A 26,636-nucleotide genomic window follows, 5' to 3' on the forward strand; every position below is an offset into this window, starting at 1 on the left:
GCTTTTCTTAAGTAGTTTCTGAAGGAGAGGTGATTCAAGATAGTTTTCTGACCACTCAGTTAACCTTCTATAGAACCATAGTTCTACAGTGCTAAAACAAACAAAAAGGGTCAGCTGGCTTCCTGTTATTTCCTGGCCATACCTTTGTCTGGGCCTTCTTTTTCTCCAGCTTTCATCCTTCTCCATTTTTATTATACTCCCAGCAGTTTCCCCTTACTGTCCCCAGTTTTCAAGAGGTCACAGGACATCAGTTGTTTCAGTTACTTTGGGCCTTACCTTTTACTTGTTATTGTGCAAATCAGCCCTCATTCCACTTTCTAGAAAATGCTTGCTGGCTGTTGGGAGTTTCCAGCGCTTCATTATCTTTGCTCTGTCTCCTTCCTCATAAATGCTGATCGAGGAGGGACTTGAAGCTGTGTGAGTGGTCTGCACTATTTCAAATACCATGTGCTCCTCAAGAACCACTATTTCAAATACCATGTGTTCCTCAAGAACCACTATTTCAAATACCATGTGCTCCTCAGGAACCATGGGAGTCACAATGATAGACATGCAAACAGAGAACTGTCTCAGCAGAGCAAAATTTACTTGTGCAAAAGTGTGTGCCACCAGCCAGAAATCTGGCAAGCAGGCAGGCTGCTCCTCTATTAATTCCTAACACAGCAGGCCCCGCCCCTCTGCCCAGATTGGTTGCGCTCACATTCACAATCTGTTCTCAGTTGGCTAGTTTGAATAAGGTAAAATGCACTTACATAAGGTGACCTTTAAAAGACTGAAAAAAGATGAACAGTACACTAATAATCCCCAAATATACCCATACGCTGCTATCTTGAACCATCTGAGGTTTACATTTCAAAAATCTTTACATTTCAAAAATCTTTCTTTATCCCAAAGCAATTCATTTTTTTCTTTCAGCATTTGCTGATATTGTCTTAGCAGAATAATCCACCAGGCCAAAGCAGGAACTATTCTTTTTTTAATTTATAAGAGTTTTATTTAGCAGGGTGCTGGTGGCTCATGCTTGTAATCCTAGCTACTCAGAAGGCTGAGTAGCTAGGGCAGGAAAGTCTGTGAGACTCCAATAAATCACCCGAAAACTGGAAGTGGTGCTATGGCTCATGTGGTAGTGCACTAGCATTCAGCTGAAGAGCTAAGGGCCAGCACCTAGGCCTAGAGTTCAAGCCCCATGACTGACCAAAAAAAAAAAAAAAGAAATAACTTCTCCCATCCCCATGACCCACTTCTTCAAACTAGATCTTACATTCTACTTCCATCATCTCCCAACACTCTTATCTACCACACCTATACCCCCACTTTTTGCTTATTATTTTGAAGATGGAGTCTGGCAAACTGTACTTCCCAGGCTGGCCTCAAGCCATAATCCTCCAGATCTCAACCTCCTGAGTAGCTGAGGCTGGGGTACCAGAGACAGTGACGGAGTCAGAGCCTTCGTGATGTAGTTGTTTCTGGGCACCCCTTCACAGACACACCCAGAGATGTGCTTTCTAAGATCCTAGTTACCTTACAATTCAGTCAGGCCGATGATCTATGTTAACATCACATCACTGGATATTGTGATGGCTAGATATGCTCTATGTGAGAGAAGAATCAAAGATGACTATAGCCAGACACCAGTGGCTCATACTTATAATCTTAGTGGCTCATGCTTATAATCTTCAAGTAAGATCTTGAGGGTGTGTACAAATACAGTAGAGATCTGAGGCCCAAACCTTGGGAGCACTCTGTACTTTAGATTTTCTTACAACAAATGTGTATAAACAGATGTGATTTTGATACTTTCCCACCTTTCTTTGGAGAAAAAATTTGAGCACAACTATTCATCATGATAGTTAACTAGTTCTTCAAAAGTGAAGGGGGTGTGCCAGATAGTGAGGACTGGCCTGATCAACATCTCTTCCCACCTACATCTTCTTCTATTCCACAGAGGATGATGTGCTACAAATTACTAATTCCCAGACTCTCTTGCAGCTATGTATCATATGATTTTTCCATTCAGAATTAAGGGAAAAGGTAGAGCACATTCATCTACTCTGCAGATTCTGCACAGCAGAGGCAGTGTGCTTGGTTCCTCATGGTAGGGGAGACATTTCAATTTGCCAATCAACAGAAAGTCCAGATGCTTAGCCTAGAGTGGCTTTGCTGTTCTCCATAGCCCAGTTAACATGTTGTACATTTCCCTTTCTGCATGGACAAGCAGTAAATTTCATTCTGTACCTCTTGAATTCTAAGTGTAAGTTCTATGAACTGTGTTGATGCTATTGATGTGTGTAAAGTTATGAGCAAGAATTGGATATGTGAGGATATGTGCATTGAACATACACTCAGGGTAGAGAGAAAGGCTTCATGGGGACTTTGGAGGGCTCTCATAGACCATTAACCTCAATTGTTCCACTAGAGAAAAATGAGGAGACCTCAGACCAAGAGTCAGAATCCCCAATACCTGATTTCCACAACCAGCCCAACTATGCTGTTAAAATGTTCTGTGGCCCTAATGTTGGATTCGTGTTACCCTGGAAGACTCATGCAGTTACCACTCATTTCCTGGAGATCTGTGGGCACCGACTGCGGGGCCATTACTTGCCTCACAATTATGACCAGCTGCAGGTGGATTTGGACAGAAGCTTCCGAATCCAGCATGCACTGACTACACAAAGGGCACTGCTGGAGGTAAGAAGCTGAGGTTTCAGGCCTGCAATGCTGCTCACTTCTCTTCCTAGCCACTGCCTCTATCTTAAGCCCCCTGTCTTCCCCTAGGCCATGCGGTGTGAGGTGCAGGAATTCTGCAAAGAACATCAGTGGGTTACAGTCATCTATGAGTTCCTGCAGGGCTGGGGGCCCGAGAAGCTGGAGAACATGCGAGGCTGTCCTGTCAAGAACTACATAGCACTGGTGACCCGTCTGAAGGCTTGGCAGGCCCAAGTCTCTGAAATCCCTATTCAGGTGCTGACAAAAGGCAAGCTGCTGCTGCTGAGCTGCTATGATGTAAAGACAGAGCTAAGTGAGTATTGCCTGGCTCCATTCCTTCCCTGTAGTCACATAGCCTGCCTTGGGCCACAGCTGTCTACCTTTGGCACACGCCCCTCTTTGAACAATAGGAGCATCCTAAAGCCCCTTCCCCTTTTCCATCAAATTTAGGATTACTAACAAATAACCGCTTATTATAGCTCCAAGTATATTCCCTGAATTTCTTAGGAATCATGTTTTTGTTGTTCAATAATTTTTTTTTCTTTTAAAAAATCAGTTCATTTTTTTTTTTTTTTTTTTTGCACTCAGGGCCTAGGTGCTATCTTTAGATTTTTTTTTTTTTTTTTTTTTTTTGGCTTAAGGCTGTACTCTACCACTCAAGCCACAGCTCTACTTTCAGCTTTTTTTTTTTTTTTCTGGTGTTTAATTGGAAATAAGAGCCTCACAGACTTTTCTGCCCTGGCTGGCTTTGAACCTTTGTTTCTCAGATCTCAGCCTCCTGAGTAGCTAGATTTACAGGTGTCAGCCACCAGCACTCAGCACACAGAGGGGTTACAATTATACATGGGCAAGGTAATGAGTACATTTCTTATCAAGCACTGTTGCCTCCTCCTTTGTTTCCCCTTCCCATCCCACACATTGTATTTTTATGGTATAGTTTATACCAATATGGTGGAGAAAAAAAACTCAGCCTGCTGCTTGGGCTATTGATCTCTGTTTCTTCCCAGATGTTCTCAAGAATCTAGGGTCCATCATGTTCCCCCCCCCCCCGCCACCCCCTTCCCGCCATGCATGTAGCAAATCAGATCTTATGCCACAATTTGCATGTATAGAAATTCTCTAGCAGGTCTTTCCTCACTCTATAATTCTTAACTTCTGTGGGTTTAGTGAGAGAAGAATATGATCCTCCTAATTAAAAGGATCTCTCTTCATTTGAAGTGGCCACTTTGGTCTAGTTCAGTCTATTGTGGGTAATTGATTATACCACAATTCTGGGTTATTTTTATTCTTAAGTGTCCTCTGCTCCCTTTTCCTTCCCCAGATGCCATCTGGTTCTGCGAGGGCAGGGGCTGCCTAGTTGCATGCTCTTCTTTGCATAGTATTATACATCCTTTTGTGGCCTCAGCTCTCCTGTGCTTCGGGTGCTGTGTCCTGGGCTGTGGTAGCTGTGGCCTAGTAGAGTTCCTAGTGCCTTCCTTTCCTGGCTCAGTCCCACATTGGCTCTTGCTAGCATAACAGATCTTCGGGGTTTTGAATCAATCCCTCGTTGAGGCTGGTCATGCCCACAGCACTTATTTCAGGATCCCTCACCCCACAACATAGAAACCTTCTCCAATCTCACTGGTGATCAATTCCTCTGTTATGTTTGGTGTCACCTGCCATTTGGGAGCTCTGGGAGACTTTTTTTTTTTTTTTGGGTGCCAGTACTTAGGCTTGAACTAAGGACCTGCGTACTATCTCTTCACTTTTTCTGCTTAAGGCTAGCACTCTACCACTTGAGACACAGCTCTGCTTCTGGCTTTTTGGTGGTTAATTGGAGATAAGAATCTTATAGACTTTCCTGCCTGGGCTGGCTTCAAACCACAGTCCTCAGAACTCAGCCACCTGAGTAGCTAGGATTACAGGTGTGAGCCATTGGTGCCTGGCTGGCGACCTCTTTCTATTATAACACATCATAGCATGATTTCTACTAAGTGACTGGTTCATATTAGCTCAAGGGTACCCTAAAGGTTCCACATAGAATGGGGGACTCAGTAGCTGCCTTCTCTCTGCTTTCTCCTTAGCCCATCTAAGTTTATCTCTTTTTGCTGCTTCCTATCTCTGCTAGGTCAAAGCCCACTTGTTGATGCCCCTGAGAAAATCTGGTTTACACCTCAGTGGTGTCTCCTCTTTTTCTCTTGCCCCCTAGGTATTGGAAGGATGACACATGCTATTGTACTCTAGTTCCAGGAATCAGCCTAGGAGCTAGGCTTGTAGAGGTTCATGGTAGGGTAGGTTAAGAAGTCACTGACTTGTTTTTTAGGAAACAGGAAGATTTTTCTAATCCTCGCTTAGGCTCACCAAGGATGGTAATAATGAATAGTGCCCACTTCCTGCAGAGCCTAAATATTATTGGACCCATCGAACACACACACACACACACACACACACACACACACACACACACACACACACACACACACACACACACACACACACACACACTCTCACCTGTTTTATGAAAGTAAGAGGCCTTAGAACTGGGGCCTGGAAAGACTGAGCTTGACAATAAGACAAGATGCAGACATAAAGGGGATCCAAATAGGGAAAGAAGAAATAAAACTCTCCCTCTTTGCAGATGACATGATCTTGTATTTAAAGAATCCCATAGACTCCACTCCCAAATTACTCAAACTGATTCAAAACTTTGGCAAAGTAGCAGGTTATAAAATTAACCCCCAAAAATCAATGGCTTTTCTGTATGCCAACAATGAGAAAAGTGTGGCTGAAATTAGGAAAGCAACTCCATTTGTAATAGCCCCACAAAAAATAAAATACCTAGGAATTAACTTAACTAAAGAAGTGAAGGACCTCTATGATGAAAACTTTAAAATCTTAAAAAAGGAAATCAACACAGAACTTAAAAAATGGCAAAACCTCCCATGCTCCTGGATTGGAAAGATTAACATCGTGAAAATGGCAATACTTCCCAAGGCTATCTACAAATTCAACGCAATACCTATCAAAATTCCAACCTCATTCTTCAAGGAAATAGAAGAGGCAATCCAAAAATTCATATGGGACAATAAAAGACCCCGAATAGCAAAAACGCTCCTCAACGGAAAGAACACTGCTGGAGGAATATCAATACCAAACTTCAAACTCTACTATAAAGCCATAGTAATCAAAACAGCTTGGTATTGGCATAAGAACAGACCTCAGGACCAATGGAATAGAATTGAAAACCCAGAAATGAACCTACAGACCTATAGCCATCTAATCTTCGATAAGGGAGCTAAAACAATAGAATGGAAGAAAGACAACCTCTTCAGTAAATGGTGCTGGCAAAATTGGTTAACTACATGTAGAAAACTTAAGCTAGACCTTATATATCACCCTGCACCAGAATCAACTCCAAATGGATCAAAGACCTTGAACTCAAAGCAGACACTCTGAAAACATTACAGGATGGAATAGGAGAAACCCTAGGTCTCCTTGGATCAGGCCGAAATTTTCTGAATAGAGACCCGGAAACACAACAAATCAAAGAAAGGTTGCACAAATGGGATTGCATAAAGTTGCAGAGCTTCTGCAGGGCAAAAGACATAGCTAGCAAGATCAATAGAAAGCCCACGGATTGGGAGAAGATCTTTACTAGCCATACAACAGACAAGGGTCTCATATCTAAAATATACTTGGAACTCAAAAAATTAAACCCCCCAACAACAAATCCTCAAAGAAACAACTGCCCAATAAATAAGTGAGCGAAAGACTTAAAGAGAAACTTCTCTGAAGAAGAAAGAAGGATGGCCAATAGACACATGAAGAAATGTTCAACATCCCTAGCCATAAAAGAAATGCAAATCAAAACAACATTGAGATATCACCTCACTCCAGTTAGAACGGCAAAAATCAAGAACTCTAACAACAACAGTTGATGCTGGAGGGGATGTGGACAGAAAGGAACCTTACTTCATTGTTGGTGGGAATGTAAACTTGTTCAACCACTTTGGAAAGCAGTATGGAGGTTCCTCAAAAGACTTCACATAGAACTCCCCTATGACCCAGCAATCCCACTTTTGGGCATTTACCCAAATGTTTACAAACAAGACCACACTAAAGCTACCAGCACAACTATGTTTATTGCAGCATTATTTACCATAGCTAAGATATGGAACCAACCCAGATGTCCCTCAGTAGATGAATGGATCAAGAAAATGTGGTATATATACACAATGGAATTCTATGCCTCCATCAGAAAGAATGACATTGCCCCATTTGTTAGGAAATGGAAAGGTTTGGAAAAAATTCTATTAAGTGAAGTAAGCCAGGCCCAAAGAAACATAGGTCCCATGGTTTCCCTTATTTGTAATATCTAGTATATATATGAGTCAAGCGGAAAAGGTCAGATAATGTGATGTCAGGAAAATGAACCCTTAGATGTGTATTTTAATGTTTTTTTCTTTCATGCATGTGTTTCTAACGCATTTATAAGATTATCTCTTTGTTGCTTTGTATATCCCTCCCCCACAGTATAACCCCTGCTTTCACTATATTTATAGATGTCAGTATAACTTGTGGAGGAGATGGGGAAAAACCAGTTGTTTAAGGATACAGGTGGACCTGTTGCAACAATGAGAAGTACAAGTTGTCATGTCCAAAACTAGCTTTACAACGTCGGTGCGGGGGGGGGGGGGGGGGGGAGGAAGGGGGGGAAGGAGAAGGATTGGGATTGGGGGGGAGGGGGGAGGCTGGGAAGGGATGTGAAGGGTAAACAAAGGAGGAGGCTGCAATGCTTGGTAAGAAATGTACGCATTATCCTGCCCACGTAATTGTAACTCCTCTGTACAGTATGTTCACAAATAAAATAAAATTAAATTAAAAAAAAAAAGACTGAGCTTGAATGTACTTTCTTGCAAACACACACACACACACACACACACACACACACATACACACACACACACACACACACACACACACACACACACACACACACACACACACACACACACACACACACACACACACACACACACACACACACACACACACACACACACACACACACACACACACACACACACCCTCACCTGTTTTATGAAAGTAAGAGGCCTTAGAACTGGGGCCTGGAAAGACTGAGCTTGAATGTACTTTCTTGCAAAGCCTTCCTGGCTTTGATGAATGCAAGCTCTGACTCTGTGGGAGAGGACTGTAATGCTGGCAAGGCAGGAACAGAGGTCTTTGATTGGTCTGCTCTCTTTCTGGCCCTGTTTCAGGTGGGCTTTGCACCACCTCTCCCCTGTCTTTCTGGTCTTTTAGCTTCTTGATTCCTAGTTCAAAATCAAGTAGTTGGGCTTAGAATGTAACTTAGTGGTAAAGTGTTTGTCTTGCATGCATGAAGCCCTAGGTTCCATTCCTTAGTACCATTTAAACAGAAAAGGCTGGAAGTGGTGCTGTGGATCAAGTGGTAGAGTGCTAGCCTTGAGCAAATGAAAGTCACGGACAGTGCCCAGGCCCCGAGTCCCAGCCCCAGGACTGGCAAAGAAAAAAAAAAAAAGATCAAATGGTCTCTTTAGAGGAGCTGATGGGAAGTAAGGATCCTGGCTGGCTTTCACTTGCTTCATGGCAAGATCACTGAGCTTCAGTTTCCTTGTGGCCAGAGTATGCTAATGTCGTCACTCAGAACAAGAGCAAGGACTCCATGCTATATTATTACAGTATTCCTAATGTAATATTATTACAGTATTCCTCGTGCTGACTATGGAAAGCAGTAGTAATTTTTCACTTCATCTCTTCCTCTTCTGACTTCTTTTACCCTTCTTGCTGATCATAGTTTATCTTCTTATCTCTAACTCTGGGCATCTTGTTCCTGAGCTTCCTTGAACAGCAGACAGCGTACTGAACCTCTCTGGTACATTGGCCTCAGTGGTAAACTAGCGATCATCCTGTACTCCTCCTCCTTCTGCTCCTTAAATCTGCTACATCCAACCTAGCACTGCATCCTTCTGCCTCCTGAATACCTTTCACATATGTTTTCTCATCCAGCTCCAGCTCCCTGTCCCGAGCCCTGATATTTTATCAAACCATTTCTCCTTTATGCCATATGGTGTCACTGTTGCCTTCCCCCAGCCTTTACCTAGCTGCTGCTACTGATCCAAATGTGGCAACATTGCCTGTCTACTGTTAGGGGCCAGAGGAATATTTTTTAAAGTATAGGTGGACCTCTTGGCATTTCGACATAGGTGCCCTCTATAAGCTCCCCATCTTTAGGTTTTGTCTGTCTCAGCTCTCAGTGCCTGGCTCTTCTGGCTTCTTTTTCCATGGCTCAGAAATATCTCTCCAGGGGCTGGGAAGGTGGCTCAGTGGTAGAGCGCTTGCCTTGCATGCCTGAGGCCCTGGGTTCGATTCCTCAGTACCACATAAGCAAAGAGAAAAAAGCCGGAAGTGGCGCTGTGGCTCAAGTGGTAGAGCGCTAGCCTTGAGCTGAAGAGCTGAGGGACAGCGCCCAGGCCCAGAGTTCAAGCCCCACGACCAGACCCCCCAAAAAAAAGAAAAAAGAAAAAAAAAAAGAAATATCTCTCCAGTACCTGTCCTCAGAGCCCGTGAATTCATTTTTCAGTTACAGAGATGCTAATAGGAGATAGGCAAGTCTACTCTTCAAATAATATTTACTTACATGCACACACTTAAATAAGGTGACCTTTAAAAGACTTTGAAATAAGATTATTAGTACACTAGTAATCCCAAAATATACCCATGCTCTGCTATTTTTTTATTTAATTTTTTAAAAGCCCAATCTGCTATTTCTTGAACAATCAGAGGTGTGTTTTAATTCCATCTTGGAAAAACCCATAAAGATCACATATGCACACATACATGTGTATATGTATAGATATTTTATCCATGTTTATAATAAGATATATTGGAATAAAGGCTATATAATTCAAACTTGGGCAGCCTGAGTTTAAATCCTTGCTCTACCACTATGCAGTGTTGATCAAGTTACTTAACCTTTCTGAGCCTCAGTCTTCTTATTTCTAAAAGAAGTCTAAATAAAATACTCAAAGGAAATTTGTAAAGGTAAGATTGGTTATGGTGCTGGGCATCAGTGTCTCACGCCTGTAATCCTAGCTACTCAGGAGTCTGAGATCTGAGGATCATGGTTCAAAGCCAGCCCAGACAGGAAAGTCCGAGAGACTCTTATCTCCAATAAACTACTAGAAAACTGGAAGTGGCACTGTGGCTCAAGCAGTAGAGTGCTCACCTTGAGCTGAAGAGCACAGGGACACCGCCCAGGTCCAGAGTTCAAGCCTCACGACCGAAAAAAAAAGATTGGTTATGGTAGGTAAAAGTACTTGAAATAATTTTTAGTATACTATAAGCCCTCCATGTACTGAATTTGGTGGAATACCATATTTTTATTTTATATTTTGATCTTCAGGGCATATTTTAACATCTCTGAACTTAAGCATCTTGTAATGGATGGCCTGTCAGAGTTCAAAGGGTATCATTTTCCTTTTAATTTTTTTTTGTCAGTCATGAGGTTTGAACATTAGGCCTAGCCGCCATTCCTGAGCTCTCTTTGCTCAAGGCTAATGCTCTGCCATTTTGAGCCATAGCGCCACTTTTGGTTTATCTGGTGTTCAATTGGAGATTAGAGTCTCACAGACCAAAAAAAAAAAAAGAGTCTCACAGACTTTCCTACCTAAGCTAGCTGTGAGCTGTGATCCTAATATCTCAGCTTCCTGAGTAGCTAGGATTACAGGCATGATCCACTAGCGCCTGGCCCATTTTCCTTTTCAGTGGTACCTAACATAATGTGTGCTTTATAATTAAGAATATCAGATCTAAGATGAAGTCTCACATGGGTATTATTCTCACTTTCTGAGACAATGAATATTACCGAGGACAGGATCATCTTCTAACCTTACACCCACCTGAGCAGATTTCCTTTAATACTTAAATGCAAAAATCAAGCTGAGCATTGTGGTGAACACCTGTAATCCCAGCTCTTGGCAAGCAGAGAAAGGAGGGTTTTAAGTTTGAAGCCAGCCTGAGGGCTATGTAGTGAGTCCAAAGCTAGCTCTACAAGGCCAGCGAGACCCTGTCTCAAAACAACAAAACAAAAACCAAAGTCAGACTATACCCTTTTCTTTCTATTTCTTCTGCTAGAGGAGAGAAAGTAAGAGTAGGAAACTAGCACACTGCCTCAGGCACCTGCTGTTCATGAACATGGCATCTCCGTGCCAGTGGCTCACACCTGTAACACTAGCTACTTAGGAGGCTGAAATCCTGAGGATCACGGTTCAAAGCCAGCCTGGACAGAAAAATCTGTAAGATTCCACCTCTAAAATTATCCAGCAGAAAGGCAAGCTGGAGGCTTGGCTCAAGTGGTAAGAGTGCCAGCTGCACAAACGAGCTGAGTGAGTGGAAGGCCCTGAGGTGAAGCCCCAAGAGCACCACAAAAGGGAAACACACAAACACAACACAACCTAAACTACGCAACACAGTCAACTCCAGTGTCCTTTCCTCCAAGGAAGGACAGCGTGCCAGGACTTCTCAGGCTCCCAGTCCCTGTGATATGCCACGCTTTGGGCTCCCGATTGCTCATGTATAAACATGTCTCTGCTCCTATCTAGTGAGAAAACTTTGTTTCTCTCATTCACTTTGTTTTGAATTCGTGCTGTGGCATTTTTTAAAATTATTATTTTTTTATTATTACGAAAATAGCGTACAGAGGGGTTATAGTTACATGGGCAAGATAATGAGTATGTTTCTTATCAAGCATTGTTGCCTCCTCCTTTGTTTCCCCTTCCTGTCCCTTCCCATCTCCCCTCCCCCCACCAAAGTTGTAAAGTTCGTTTTTCAATATAACAACTTGTACATCTCATTGTTGCAATGGGTCCTCCTGAATCCCTATTTAAACTATTTGCTTTTTCCCTTCCTCTCCACAAATTATACTGACATCAAATACAATGAAAGCAGGGGTTATACCATGGGGGAGGGACATACAAAGCAACAAAAAAATCATAAATATGTTAAAAACAATCGCATGAAAGAAAAAAACATTTGAATACTTATCTTGGGGTTCATTTCAACTAACATCAACATATCTGACTTTTTCTGCTTGTCTCAGACATATACTAGTTATTGCAAATAAGGGAAACCATGGGACCTATGTTTCTTTGCTTCTGGCTTACTTCACTTAATAGAATTTTTTCCAAGCCTTTCTATTTCCTAACAAATGGGGCAATGTCATTCTTTCTGATGGAGGCATAGAATTCCATTGTGTATATATACCACATTTTCTTGATCCATTCATCTACTGAGGGGCATCTGGGTTGGTTCCATATCTTAGCTATGGTAAATAATGCTGCAATAAACATAGTCGTGCTGGTAGCTTTAGTATGATCTTGTTTGTAAACATTTGGGTAAATGCCCAAAAGTGGGATTGCTGGGTCATAGGGGAGCTCTATGTGGAGACTTTTGAGGAACTTCCATACTGCTTTCCAAAGTGGTTGAACAAGTTTACACTCCCACCAGCAATGCAGTAAAGTTCCCTTCTGTCCACATCCCCTCCAGCATCTGTTGTTATTAGAGTTCTTGATTCTAGCCATTCTAACTGGTGTGAGGTGGTATCTCAATGTTGTTTTGATTTGCATTTCTTTTATGGCTAGGGAGGTTGAGTATTTCTTCATGTGTGTATAGGCCATCCTTCTTTCCTTTCAGAGAAGTTTCTTTTTAAGTCTTTAGTCCACTTGTTTATTGGGCATTTATTGAGGATTTGTTGTTGGGGGATTTAATTTTTTGAGTTCCAGGTATATTTTAGATATGAGACCCTTGTCCGTTATATGGCTAGTGAAGATCTTCTCCCGATCTGTGGGCTTTCTAGTGATCTTGCTAGCTATGTCCTTTGCCATGCAGATGCTCTACAATTTCATGCAATCCCATTTCCAACCTTTCTTTGATTTGTTGTGTTTCTGTGTCTCTATTAAGAAAATTTCAGCCTGTGCCAAGGAGACCTAGGGTTTCTCCTATTCCATCCTGTAATGTTTTCTGTCTGTTTTAACTCCAAGGTCTTTGATCCATTTGGAGTTGATTCTGGTGCAGGGGGATATATAAGGATCTTGTGCTTTGGCATTTTCTAGGCAGGTACTCTGCCCATTAAACCATGCCTCCAGCATTTTTTTTGCTTTTAGTTGTTTTTCTGAGTTAGCTGTTTTTCTCAGGCTTTTTGCCTGAACTGGCCTTGGATCTTAATCCTCTACTTTCCACCTCATAAGTAACTGGAAATATAGGTACAGCACCACTATACTCAGCCCTTGCTCATTCACTCCATGTACTGGGCACAAAGTGTGAAGCAGTTTGTTGGAAACTGAGCAGAGGTGCAGCCGGCATTTAATGAGTTTGGGAAAGAGTTCTTGATACGCCCCCCCCCCCCATCAGCCTTCTTCTACTCTGGACCCATAACCCACCCAGAAACTCCCCCCTCCCTTTTTCTGTGCACCCTCTAACCCCTGACTCTCCTGTCTCCAGCATCCAGGCTGAACGACATTAGGACGGACCTTCTTGCCCAGGTGCAGGACGAGTGTTGGAAACGCAGTAAGCAACTAATGTCCGAGCTCAGCAAATTCATGAAAGTCTTCCAAACCATCAGCTCAGACATTCACACCATTGCACGATGCTCCCAGAAGGTGGGTTCTCCCCGCCCGGCCTCCACAGCTTACCCAGGGCCCACCCTGTCCAGAGGCTCAGTACACTCGGTTCCCATCTCCCTTGAGCTTCAGTGAGGTTGGTGCTCTTAAACCCTGTTCACACATCAATCTGCACTTGAGAAGTCTTGCCTTGTTCACACGGCCCTGGGTTTCCTCATGTCAGGAGGCTGCACTAATGATCTCGCTTTAAGAGATATGATTCTTCTCTCTGTGCCAATCAGATAGGGCTATGTTGACCTATCAGGGTGACAGCTGGTGGGAGCCACCAAAACTGCTTTCACAGACCTTGGTCAGAAGAGATCTGATCCCAGATTGCCACTGATCCCAGTTGGTTAAGAGGTTGTGATTGGGTGTGGCGCCTCCCCTTGGGGGTGGGTCAAAAGGGATGGGCAGGCAGAGTTGTGGGGGTGCTGGTGTCTCACATTGTAACCCCTGCAGTTGAGTGAAGCCAGTGAACAGTACAACCAGCTGGAAACACGAACAGAATACATCCGGTCTCTCCATGAACTCATCCGCAACCACTTTAATGTATTCAGCAGTGAGAATGAGGCACTGGACATCTCGGTGAGAGGATAGGTCACGATGTCTCCCACTCCTCTTTGTTCCCCCTCTTCCCCAAGCCACATATACTCATGACCCTATGATTTCTCCTCCCTCGCCAGCTTCTAGATATGTGGGAGACATTTCAGTTTGAGAAGAGCCAGGCCTCCGAGTTCTTGCTGAGCAAGCAGCATTCCATCCTGCCTAAGCTGCAACAGCTGATGGCAACAGCACTGGCCGAGCTGGAAAGCCTGCTTGACAAGGCCCTGACTGGTCCCTTCATGGACCCTACACAAGCTCAGAGGAAAACTGAGCTACAGCTCATCTCTCTGGAGCATCAATATGAGAAGACCAGCAGATACTTCAAAGAACTCCACTATACCTACACCACATTGACTGGTAAAAATGACCCCCCCCCTCTACTGTGGCCCTGTCATAGTCTCCAACTGGGATAAAGATTGGGACTCAGGCTCCATTGTCCCCTGTGACCCTAAGTAGGCCTCAGGAATCACATGGCTCCCCTGATTGCTGGATAAGCTGGGAATGCTGACACACTGTTGTAACTCCAGCAATATGGAGATTGGAGGATTGTGGTTTGAGGCCAGCCTGTGTAAATTCATGGATCCTGTCCCAAGCCAAGCATTGTGACGCGAGTGTTACAGCACCTGCTTAGCAAACGTGAGGCTTTGAATGTAAACCCTGGTACCACAGACCCTCGACCCCTAAACCGAAAAACAAGCCATGCATGATGGTGCATACCTGTGTGCCAGCCATAGGGGAGGTGGAGGTAAGAGGATCATGATCTGAGGTCAGCTCTGGGCAAACAAGACCTTATCTGAAAAATAGCTAAAGAGAAAAGGTTAAGCATATGACAAATCGTAGAGCACTAGTATCTTAAAAGCAAAAAGTCATATGTATATTTGTGTGTGTGTGTGTGTGTGTGTGTGTGTGTGTGTGTGTGTGTGTGTGTATACATCAGAACAAAACCTTCATATATTGTATATTTCAGATATTATATTAAGGGTAGGGAAGCAAGGGGTTATTGATCACCTATTATTTCAGGCATATATCTCAACACTGGTTGTAAAATGATTGGTTAAGCGCTAATGTAGAAGCCTGTGAGAAGAAGGGGAAATAAGTACCAACAGTAAACACACTGCTTTATCATTTACTCTTACATGAGCCACAGCTTTTTATTTTTTTTTTCATTTTTATCTGTCTACACATCCCTTGGGCTGCATTCATTTGTTTTTTTTAAATATATATATTTTTTATTGTAAAGATCCTGTACAGAGGGGTTAGAGTTACATGAGTAAGGTAAAGAGAACATTTCCTATCGAGCACTGTTACCCCCTCCTTTGTTTTTCCCCTACCATCCTTTCCCTCCCAACCTCCCCAACTCCTCCCTCCCTGCCCCCCCCCGAAGTTGTAAAGTTTGTTTTCAATGTAGTGTCTTGTACATCTCATTCCTACCATGGGTTGCGTTCATTGTTTATTCATCCATTTGACATACCTGTTGAGAATGCTTGCTCTGTTAGTAGGTTTGAGGTACATCAATGAGCAAACAGAAAAACTTCTGTTGTATCTGATACTCTCACTTAGGGAGAAAGACAATAAATAATAAATTAAATTAGGTAGTATCTTAGATGGTGGTCTAGAAAAAAGCTAGATAGGTGGATAAAAATGTTTTTCTTTTTTTGGTCAGGAGGTTTGAACTCAGGGCCTGGGCACTGTCCCTAATCAAAGGCCTTAACCGGATGGGCAAAGGCATAGGACAAAGGTGTTTCTGTGCCGCAGTCGAGAGACAGAGGGGACCCTTCCCTTTCCGTGCCACCATATTTCCCCAGACATTCTCTCCCCAGAATAATTGCCTTTTGGATGGGCTCTGCTAGCATTGCTGTTGAGCTCAGTAGTTTACACACATATATACTCCCCCCACTTCCCCCAATCATCATCAGCAGCAGCAGCAGCAGCAACATCACTGTCTAGGCCCTCTCTTCTGTCATGGGCTCCTGACAGAGCATTCTCCGAATGGCCTGGGTCTTAGCCAGCCCTATCCCACAGGGGAAGACTGTGGTATGTCTTTGCCCATCCTCGGAACCCGCCCCATAGTGATGCAGCAGCGCATCTGGCACCTCTACCGAGTCATCTCTGAGAACCTCAGCGAGTGGAAGTGCATGGCTTTTCTTAAGGTGCCCACACTCCTCCTGGGAGCTGTACTGGGGGAGGGGGAGGCTTGCAGGTGTGGGGGTCAGGGAGGGTCTTGGACTGACAGTGAGCCCTTCCACCTGCAGTTCAACCTGTCCATGGCCCAGGAGAAGACTGATGCCTGGCTGACAGAGGCAGCGCGCCTGAGCGCGACCCTGGGGATGCACAGCCCAGTGCTGCAGCGCTGCATGCGCGTGCTCGAGGAGTTTCGCAGCTGTCTGCCCTTGCTCACCAAGCTCAGCAGCCTCAACCCTCAGAGCCTTAGCTGCCAGGCCCTCTTCCGAGGTATGTTTGGGTAGAGTCAGGGGACGGGGGAGGGCAGGAATGGGTTTAGGAACAATCCATGAGGCAGTTCCCTGCTTTTGCTGGAAACGCTCTTCACTTGTTTCCCATTTTTGCCCATATCCTTCCTTCCTCCCTCCCTCCCTCCCTCCCTTCCTCCCTCCCTCCCTTCCTCCCTCCCTTCCTTCCTTCCTCTCCCCACCCCTCTCTCCCCTTCCTCCCTCTCTCCCATCCTTCCTTTCTTCCTTTCTTTGTTGTGCTAGTACTGGGCTTGAACTCAGGGCCTGCCTGGGCACTGTCCCTTACTTAGCCTTTTTTCCTCTAGGCTAGAGCCCTACCACTTGAGCCACAGCTCCACTTTCAGGTTTTATTGGTTAATTAAGAGTCTCATGGACTTTGCTTGCCTAGACTGGCTTCACACTTTGATCCTCAGATTTTCTCCTATGTTGCTAGGATGACAGGGGCCTCCTGGCTCTCATATATCTTAAACTCCTTTCCCCTACAGAGACAAAAGAGAATTCTAACCTTCCTCATTACCATGACAAATCCTTGCTGCTGATAGGATATGGGCTGAGGCTGGGGTCTTAATCCTGGACCTTAACTTCTGAGTTTCGGGCTCTAGGTTATATTCTGAGATCAGTTGGAGCTGCCCTCTTGGTTCTTGGCTTAAGGTAGCACTGAGCTCTGGAATCTATCCTGGATTTTGTCACATTCTGGATACTGGTGTGACTTACTCTCTTCTACCTCCAGCCTTAGGGCTAGGCATTATCCGCAATATGGACCTCCTGACACTGGGCCAGCTGCTCTTGTGTCCACTGCTGGAATTCTCAGATCGAATCAAACAGGTAGGGTCCACAGGAAGGGAGGGAAGTGGGTGGTCCAAGCTAGTAATAAAACCCATCACAGTCCTTGATTGCTGATTTGCCTAGAGATTAGGAAAACTGCCCTAAATATCTAAATATCTTTTTAAGTTCTAGACCCTATGTGACTAAAGGTAACCTCTACCCCTGGTGGGGCAGAGAGGAAGAGGGTAGCAGCTTCAAAGTGATGAACACACAGAATAGCAGATGTTCCTCAACGTTTAAACTTTCCTAAGGAGCACTAGTTGCTTGAGGTGTCTGCTCAGTGGGCCCAGTAATGGCCATCATTGATGCCTGATGGTCCCATTCTCCTTCCATCTCTGAGACCAGCACCACCCTGAGACCTGGCCCTTGAGCTGCGCCTCAGCCCCACTACTCAAGTCCTAGCTCCAAACATCCTCAGAGCCATCGAGACAGCTCTGGTTTCTGAAACACGGCCATTCCAGGTCTGGCAGCATGAAAAAGAACAAATGCACACCCAAGAGATCCTCCAGCAGCTGCAGCAGTACTGGGAGACATGCCAGCTGCGTCTGCTCAACTTCATCTTGAATGTGCCCTATGAGCCCCCAGCCTCAGAGCGTTCCAAGAAGAAGCTCTTCGAAAGCCCACAGTGGGAGGTGGTGGGCAAGGATAGCGGCACCTTTATCCTATCAGGTGAGATTCAACCCTTGTGACCCAGTGAATGCCTTTGGCTGGGTACCACTTTCATCCACCAAGCTTTGTCAGATCTAATTCTTTTAGCCAGAACTCCATCTGATAGTTCTGATAGTTCCCCCCCCCCCCGCCCACACACACCATTTTTCTTTCCTGCCTGATGCCTGGCTCTTTCAGCAAAGGTTCAGCCTTTGGAGTGTGCTCAGAAATTCTACAGGGTAATTTTTCTTCACCTTTCAATGCTCTTGTCCTCTGGATCCTACCCTGCTGTCTAATTTTATGGCATACCCACTCATTTCTTCTTTTATTCCTTCCCCCATTAAATTTGCCAGTTTCCTCTGTGCTAAAGGCAAAGACCCTGAGATTTAGATAGAATTCACCACTTAGAAAATCCCAGGCCAGTCAGGCACAGACAATAACATACAGATGAGTGCCCAATGGAAGCACTTACTGGGAACAGTAGAATCTCAGAGAGGAGATCAGCTCAAAGGATCAAGGAGAATCAGGGGCTGGGAATGTGGCTTTGTGGTAGAGTGTTTGCCTAGCATACATAAAGCCCTGGGTTCAATTCCTCAGTATCACTTAAACAGGAAAAGCCAGAGGGGGCGCTGTGGCTCAAGTGGTAGAGAGCTAGCCTTGAGCAAAAGAAGCTCAGGGACAGTGCCTAGGCCCTGAGTTCAAGCCCCAGGACTGGTAAGAAAAAAAAAAAAAAAAAGAATCAGAGGAGCAACTGACTTTTGAAAGATTAGGAGTTTGCCAGATAAAGAACATAAAAGCTGGTACAGTCAGCGAATTTCCAGTACAAGAGAAATTCTTTTATCTAACACAATTGAAACCCAATCAGTGAGTCCAAATGTTAGTAAATAGTAATAAAAATGATGTATTCAACCAGCCACTAGTGGCTCACATCTGGGAGGCTAAGATCAGGAGAAACATAATTCTAAGCTAGCCCAGGCATAGAAGTCCACAAGATGTCACCAGAACACAAGTGTTGCATGGTGGCACTTGGCTGTCTCCATCCAACTACAGTGGGAAGCTTAAAATAGGGGGATCACAGCTGGGGCGCATTCTCAGGCAGGACGTAAGACCCTCGTCTCAAAAAATAACTAGCACAGAAAAGGGCTGGAAGTATAATACATTAGTGGTAGAGCTATTGCCAAGCCAGTATAAAGTCCTGAGTTCCAACCCCAATACTACCAAAAAAAAAAAAAGAGAAAGATGCATTTGTTATATTTTTATTTTAGCTTTAAACACACACACACATATGCATATTACTTTTTGTCCTAAAACAATGAGAGCTTTGCTTTGACTTGAGGCCCATTAGTTGCTCCACAGTACTTTTCTTGAAGTAATTCATTGTTTTCTATTTTCCATTCATTCAAGTTCATTCATTCATTCATTCATTTCTATTTTCTGTTTTTGCTTTCATTTGAGTAAGGTTGGAAAGCAAGTTGGCTACACAAAGTTAGCTGAGTCCAAAACTATTCTAATTTTTTGTTGTTGTTGGTTGTGGGGCTTGAACTCTGGCCTGGGTGTATTCCTCAGCTCTTCAGCTCAAGGACAGTACTCTACCATTTGAGCCATGGTGCCACTTCCAGTTTTCTAGTGGTTTATTGGAGATAAGGGTCTCACACACTTTCCTGCGCAGGCTGGCTTTGAACCACAATCCTCAGATCTCAGACTTCTGAGTAGCTAGGATTACAAGCGTGAACCACTGGGCGCCTAGCACTATTCTAAGTTTTTATTACAACTTCCCCACTTAATAAGACTGGGTTGTCTATATGTAGTAACAGTCTTTACTGAACCCTTCTATCATTTCCACAGACATAACAACTCTTTTCCTACCCATATTAAAAATTTATCATTCAAATTACGATATAACTTTCACAAATAGCTTTGAAATCACAATCTGTCCCTTGGCAAGAAGACAGTTTAGTGGATGCAAAAATGTTTTGGATCTTGTAAAGAATAGTTTGGGATTTATAAATTTCAGTTGAATTCTTAGGATTTAAATCTGAAGTATTCTCATAGGCTTTTGTATTAGAGATTTGGTTGCCAGCTGATGAGTTTTGGGGAGTGATTGAATCCTGGTGGCTTGATCTAATCAATGGATTCATCCTTACATGGATCCATAATAGGATGCCACTTTGGGGAGATGGTGAAAAGTAAGAGATGGCTCCCAGTTGAAGAACGTAGATCCATGAGTACATATTCTTGGGCTCTATCTTGCTATGGTCTCTTTTCTTTACTTCCTTGCCACCGTGGTGCATTCTGTTCTGATCCATCATTCCCTCTCTGCCACGATGGTCTAAAACCTCTGAGGTTTCCCCTCTTAAGTTGTATATGTCATGTGTTCTGACCCAGTCTGACTAACACAGTCAGTATATTTTATAATAAGAGAAGAGAATGCTCATGAAAGAGCTTCTAATTCACCAGAGTTGCAGCCCAAAGAGTACTGGAAGAGGAAATGGGACATATGCTATCTTATAGGTCATGTTAAGAATTACCTCAGTAACACATAAAAGGGAAAGGGAAATGTTCAGATTTTAGTTTAATATGGAGAATAAGCTAACGGGAGGCAAAGAATGAAGGTTGGAGGGTCAAATTAGAAATGACTGTAACCCAATTGAAAACCAATAGTGGCCTAGTCTAGTGTGGCACAAAGAAAAGTAAATGGACTAATGCTCTGCATAAGTCCAGCTGGGAAAAATGAAATGATCTGACTTTGACATGGAACAGAGTATATGACTTCTCAACGCTAATTTGGATGGTTTTCATCACTCAAACTCTTTATCCATGTCACCTCTCCTTGTCTAATGTTTGGCTAGGAATGTCTTCTTCAGGTATTTGTTCACATCGGGACTCCTTGTTCATATCTCTCTTATTAAGGACTCCTAGGTTTTGGTGTTGACCAATATACACTAAGACTGGGTTTCACAGTGAATGCTTGCACTAAGACTCAAAAGGACATCCTCTTTCATTTTTCACATGAGTATATTTTACACTGATCTTTTTGCCCAGTTTTGATCCTGATTCTCCAGCTTTGCAGATCTGCTTCTACTTGGTCTCCACTACTGCATTATCTATAGATAATTTGGCTACTAGAAGTAAAGAACAAAGAATCATAGTACAGAGTACAGGCTCTGGATAGTGTTGCCTTGATCTGTCTCTGAGTTCAGACATCAGGCTGGGTAGACTGAGTCCTCCCAATCTTTACTTAAGCTTATAGCTTTTCCCCATTTTTGCTCCAAGTTTTTCCTTCTGTCTCTAGGCTTCCATTTGCACCAAACACTTCATGTGGCTGGTTTTTCTCCCCATACCTTCTCTCCCTTCTGTGTGCCAGGCTTCCTTTTCCTTAGATATGTTGGTCAAAGACCAAGTTTTATGGTGTCCTCACATCACAAAGATAACAATTTCATTCACCCAAAATGAGCCCAAGATGATAGAAACTATGTATTTAACTCTTATCCCAGGAAGGCAGATTGTGTCAGGATTAGGGATCCGTACTTCTCTCTTTAGATTCTTAACAAAATGAGAACAAGAACATGCGTGAAAAGGAAAGTCCAACTATGTGTTTTGTATATAACCTGCTGTTAGCCATAGCTTGTATCCTGATTGAGAGTTAATACAATCTATGCATAGCCTTCCCCAAATCATTCTCTCAAGGAGTTGTATGGATTGTGGTCGGCTTCACATCCCTTAGAGTACAAGAGATGGGCCTTTTTGCTTCTTCACATGAAGAGGACCATGTAAATATTTACAGTGTAAAGGGATAGACAGAGATGCTTAAAAATTCCAGTACTTTTGTTTTTTAGTAGAGCAGCAAGTATTTTTCTGTGGAAGCTAGATACTGAGCATTTTTCTCTCCAACAGAGGGTTTTGGGAGAATCTTAATCTGTCAGGACCGGTCTTCTCTCTCAATTCTCCAATATTCCCACTCTACTTACTTTCTCCACTTACCTCCCAGCACTAATCTCATATAGAATGTTGAGATGACTCTTTAAACAGCACCAGAAAGCCAAGTGATGATATCGTAAGAGAAAATTTTGGTCTTTGATTTTCCACCAGGGTTCTCTTTCATCCCCGAATGGGCACTCTTGCCATAGAAATATTATGTAGAGTTTTAAACCCATGAAAGCCCTCTTCCCAGGATGAAGGCTCTATTTCTCCAAAGGAATTTTGTGAAATTTGATGAGTACTGATAATGTCTAGCCAGGGAAATCAACTGGTTGGGAGTCTGCCCACAGTACCTGGAGGAAGTTTTTTTTTCCTACTATTTAAGACCCTAGTGTTCCACTGAATCTACTATGTTGGCCGATGAAGTCCTTGAAGATAGAGGGGTGTCAAGATCCCTGTAATTGCCTCCCATAAAAGGTCACACTAGTCTACTCTTTCCTGCTGCATATGAAATAACAGCTCAACTAAGCTGTGACTGACAGCTCAACTAAGTTGTAACTAAAAGCTCAGCTTTTTCTTCCTCAGACTACAACAATCTACAAGACTCAATCCAGGATAGTCTTCAGACATTGTTCAAGATGCGGGCTATCCACAAGACAGGAGACTTACACAAAACAGCTTTGGAGTGGGTGACCATCATGCATAGCCTGAGTGAGCACAGGCCTGTCGATGGGTTGCTGGGTGGGACCTGAGCTGGGAGGGTTCCAAGGGATGGGAAAGAGAGGGATAGAAGGATGGAATGAGGACCTCCTTCTGAGCTACTTCTTCTTTTTTCTTTTTTGCCAGTCCTTGGGCTTGAACTCAGGGTCTAGGCACTAACCCTAAGCTTCTTTTTGTTCAAGGCGAGCGTACTACCACTTGAGCCACGGTGCCACTTCGAGCTTTTTCTGTGCATGTGGTACTGAGGAGTTGAACCCCAGGGCTTCATGCATGCAAGGGAAACACTCGACCACTCAGCCACATTCCCAGCCTGCTATTTCTTTGTATAAAGTGACTAGATCTTTATTGACAGTGAAAGTAATAACTTCCCCTAATAAGGTCCCTGGGGTCTTTCGAGCAGAGAATTTGTATTGGGCTACTGGGGCAGACCCAAGAACTCAGGCTCCCTTGCAAAAGCAAGAACCTCAGTGTGTCATCTAGTATTGTTCCGGCTGCCCACACAGGTGCCCTGCTGGAGGCGTGGGTGACTTTCCAGCAGAAGTGGATTTTTCTGAATAAAGTTCTCTATGAGATGAAGATTCAGTTTCCTAATGCTGACCTGGTAGGAAGGGAGTTGCTCCAAGGTTGGACAAGGGCTCCTGAATCGCAGGGTTCAGTGCAGGAGGGGAAAGCTGCCGCTTCCCTTTAGCCCTCACTTTTACCATCTTCTTTGCCACAGCACGCTCGTTTCCAGGCCATAGATGATCAGTATCGGATCCTGATGCACATCTCCATAGCTGACCCCCTGGTGCTGTCACTCATATTGCCCAGTGCCAAGAGGAGCCCTTATTTCCAGGGTCAGCAGTTACAACAGCTGCTGCAGTCAGGGTCGGTGGAGCTGGAAAGCATCATCATGGCTCTGGAGAGTGTGCTGTATGAGGTATGTGCTTGCTTCCCCCGCCTTTTCTTCCTCAGTAACAGCGAGCTGGTGGCCCTGCTGGCCACCCCTCTAGAACCGTATGAGGCCCAGCCATGGGTACAGCGCTGCTTTCCTCATGTCTACACAGTAAGCTTCCAATCCCACCTGATGGATGAGAAAAATACTCATGACCACGACCAGGAGTCAATCCCAAGTAGAAAGACTCGAGTGGAGACATTTGCTGTGCGAGGGGCAGGTGGAGAGGAAGTGAAGCTGCAGGAGTCCTTACCCCTGTATCCAGATATCCCCAAGTGGCTAGCCACTCTGGAGAAATACCTGCGCTCCACACTGGTGTCCCTGCTACAGGACTGTGTCACCGCTCGCCTGGCTTTGAGCTCATTCCTGGTCTTTAAGAAACTGCCTCAGCAAAGAAGGTTGCCCCTGCAGCAACATGTTCAACATTGGTTAGATTTAGCCCAGGATTTCCCATGGCAGTGTATACTGGTAGCAGAGGAAGTGGTGTGGCGGGCTGAGATGGAGGAGGCTCTGCTTGAATCAGGGGCCCTCGATGTGACTCCCATGCACATACACAAAGTCGAAGTCCTGGTGCAATTTATGAGAGTCCGGAGGAGCTCCCAGGGCAGAAAGACCTTCGTGCCCTCTGCCCGCCAGGCCAGCCTGCTCAGTGCCCTGCTGGTCATGGCAATAAGTCACCGGGATATCGCCCAGCTGTTAGAGAAGCACCAGGTCAGTGACCTGAAGGACTTCCACTGGGCTCGTCAACTCAAGTATCACCTGGGTTCTCCTCACCTGATTCCCGAAAGTCCATTGCAGAATCTTAAGACAGTGGTATCAACTGAGTCCTCTCTGTCACCAGCTGCATGCTGGGTCGATGTGTTGGGCCGTTCCATCGTATACAATTATGAGTATATGGGTCCCAGAGTAGAGCCTCTACCCAGCCTGCTCCCTGAGCGCCCAGTGCTGAGTCTAATATTGGCCCTGGACCAGGTAGCCTGTGGGACACTACTGGGTTCTAATGGTGTAGGCAAGACAGAAATGGTAAACAGCTTGGCCCGGGCCCTGGGCCGCCAGCTGGTAATGATGCTCTGCTTGCCCCAGATAGAGGCCAGGTGTCTGAGCAGCTACCTGAATGGCGCCCTGCAGTGTGGTGCCTGGTTGCTTTTGGAGGCAGTCCATCACCTGCCTCCTGGCTTGCTCTCTGCCCTGGGCCAGCACCTGGCTGAACTGCAAAACCTCTATCGCCCTCTGTACCAACAGGCTTCCCGAAGCATGGGCACCATAAACCCTACTGAACCCCAGTTCCTTGGTAGTGGCCTCTTTGAGAAGCATCATGTGTCCATGCGCCGAGGCTATGGCTGTTTTCTGACCATGCGTGCCTTGAGCCCTGCTATACCCACCAACTTGCACCAGCTGCTGCGGCCCGTGGCATTGGCACTACCTGACCTTCAACGAGTAGCCGAGCTGGCCCTGCTGGGTGCAGGGATGCGAGATGCTTCCCGCCTGGCTGCCCGCCTATCCAAATTCTTCTCCCTAGAGAAGGAGCTGGCATCTGGGCCCCTGCCCTGCCGCTTGCCCCTGCTCAAGCAGATCCTGGAAGACGCAATCCAGATGCTCAATGAGCCCAAGGAGGAATTGGAGTCCCAGGGTAGATTCACTTCTGTGGAGGAGACTGTCCTACTGCGTGCCCTGCTGCACTCACCACTGTTCAGCATCCTTGACGAGCTCCACCTCCAAAACCTCCGCAAGCTGCTGTGTGGGGTCTTCCCAAATGCTAGCCACATGCTGGCAGAGCCTATGGTCCACAGGTTGATGAAGTCATTAGTGGTGGAGGAACTGCGGCAGGTAAGCTTGCTTCCCAGCCCTGAAATTCTGGGGTCCCTGGAGCAGCTCAGCCAGGCCCTGAGCCGTTCCTCAGGCGTTCTGCTCCTGGGTCCTGCAGGCAGTGGCAAGACTACTTGCTGGCGCAGCTTATTTAAGATCCACAATCGGCTGGCAGCCATGGAAAGCACTTCCACCCAGGGCTACCAACCTGTGGAAATTACTCACCTCTATCCTAGCACGCTCAACTCCCAGGAGTTCCTAGGATGGCTAGAGGGCCCCTGTTGGCACCATGGCATTTTCCCCAGGCTACTTCGTGCAACCCCTCGGTGTAACAGAAAGGCAGCAAAAGAAGACAACCAAGAATGGGTAGGAATCCAGCACTGGATCGTCTGTGATGGAGCCTCTAGTTCGGCGTGGCTGGACTCCATCACTTGCCTCCTGAGTAATCCTCCCCAGCTTAGCCTCCCCAATGGTCAGCAAATAGCACGACCACCAGGTACCTTCTTCTTGTTGGAGGTGGCAGATGCCACAGGTATGTCCCCCACAGTAGTCGGCCGGTGTGCCCTAGTCTGGTGTGGGGGGGGACAGACGTGGCAGTCTATGCTTAGCACCTTGATGGCATCCCTGCCCCGTGACTACCGCTTGCAGCCTCCGACAATCACTGAGCTCAACCACATGGCTGAATTTCTGGTGCCTGCCACATTCCGATTTCTTGCCCGCAAAGGGACTGGCTCTCTGCTGCAGATACACGGGGAGCAGACTCTTTGTCCAGGTGTAGCTGAAGTTACCAGCCTGGCCCGCATCTTGCGTGGTCTGCTTGACTCTCACCTGCGCCTCTATGAAGAAAAGAGTGTATATGGCTCAGGTAGGAAAACGGAAGAGCTGGCCTGACATGGGGGCCTGAGGGGATTAGGGAATGCCTGGAGCCAGAAGCATGGGCTCTGTAGTGCATTGGGAACTGCAGAGGAAGTGAGGTAATATGGTCAACCTCTCCTCTCCTCTCCATATTCCACTTTTGTGTGTATGCCGGGAACCCCATCTGGCCTTGGTGACTGCTGCAGAGGACCACAGTGATAGAGATCCTATGGCCAAAAGTTTCCTGTCTTCAAAAAGCAGCTCCCTGAAACAATCCCATGTTGAAAGCAATGAGACGTTGAATAAGCACAGGGAGCATCTGCTGGCTGTCAGCAGCTTTCTTTTTGCCCTGATCTGGGGCTTTGGAGCCCACCTTCCTTCCAGGTACCTACAGGGATGGGATTTTGGGTGATGCAGAGAGCTGGGGTTAACTTGCTCACAGGAGTTCAAACTCCAAGTTAACCTTACTATGCAGCT

At 45.1% G+C, this 26,636-nt stretch overlaps 1 protein-coding gene across 3 annotated transcripts in view; it reads left to right on the top strand.

Annotated features, from left to right (window-relative positions):
- Window positions 1-26,636, top strand: part of Dnhd1 (dynein heavy chain domain 1) — a 73,618-nt gene that overhangs the window by 25,736 nt on the left and 21,246 nt on the right. For 2 of the 3 annotated variants that reach the window (XM_070035202.1, XM_070035203.1), the window contains exons 11-16: window positions 2,417-2,688; window positions 2,776-3,019; window positions 13,225-13,382; window positions 13,842-13,967; window positions 14,066-14,342; window positions 16,238-16,323. In XM_070035202.1, coding sequence (XP_069891303.1) covers window positions 2,417-2,688; window positions 2,776-3,019; window positions 13,225-13,382; window positions 13,842-13,967; window positions 14,066-14,342; window positions 16,238-16,269 — 1,109 coding nt within the window. In that variant the 3' untranslated portion in view covers window positions 16,270-16,323. Of the gene's footprint in view, window positions 1-2,416; window positions 2,689-2,775; window positions 3,020-13,224; window positions 13,383-13,841; window positions 13,968-14,065; window positions 14,343-16,007; window positions 16,136-16,237; window positions 16,437-17,183; window positions 17,279-17,739; window positions 17,948-22,429; window positions 22,556-23,067; window positions 23,166-23,282; window positions 26,170-26,365; window positions 26,544-26,636 lie in introns of those variants that run through there. The other variant, XM_070035204.1, reaches the window with a different exon arrangement.

This window comes from Dipodomys merriami, unplaced genomic scaffold (genome assembly GCF_024711535.1).
Source record: "Dipodomys merriami isolate MVZ:Mamm:240054 unplaced genomic scaffold, mDipMer1.0.p SCAF_25, whole genome shotgun sequence".
In the NCBI taxonomy this organism is placed as follows: Eukaryota; Metazoa; Chordata; class Mammalia; order Rodentia; family Heteromyidae; genus Dipodomys; species Dipodomys merriami.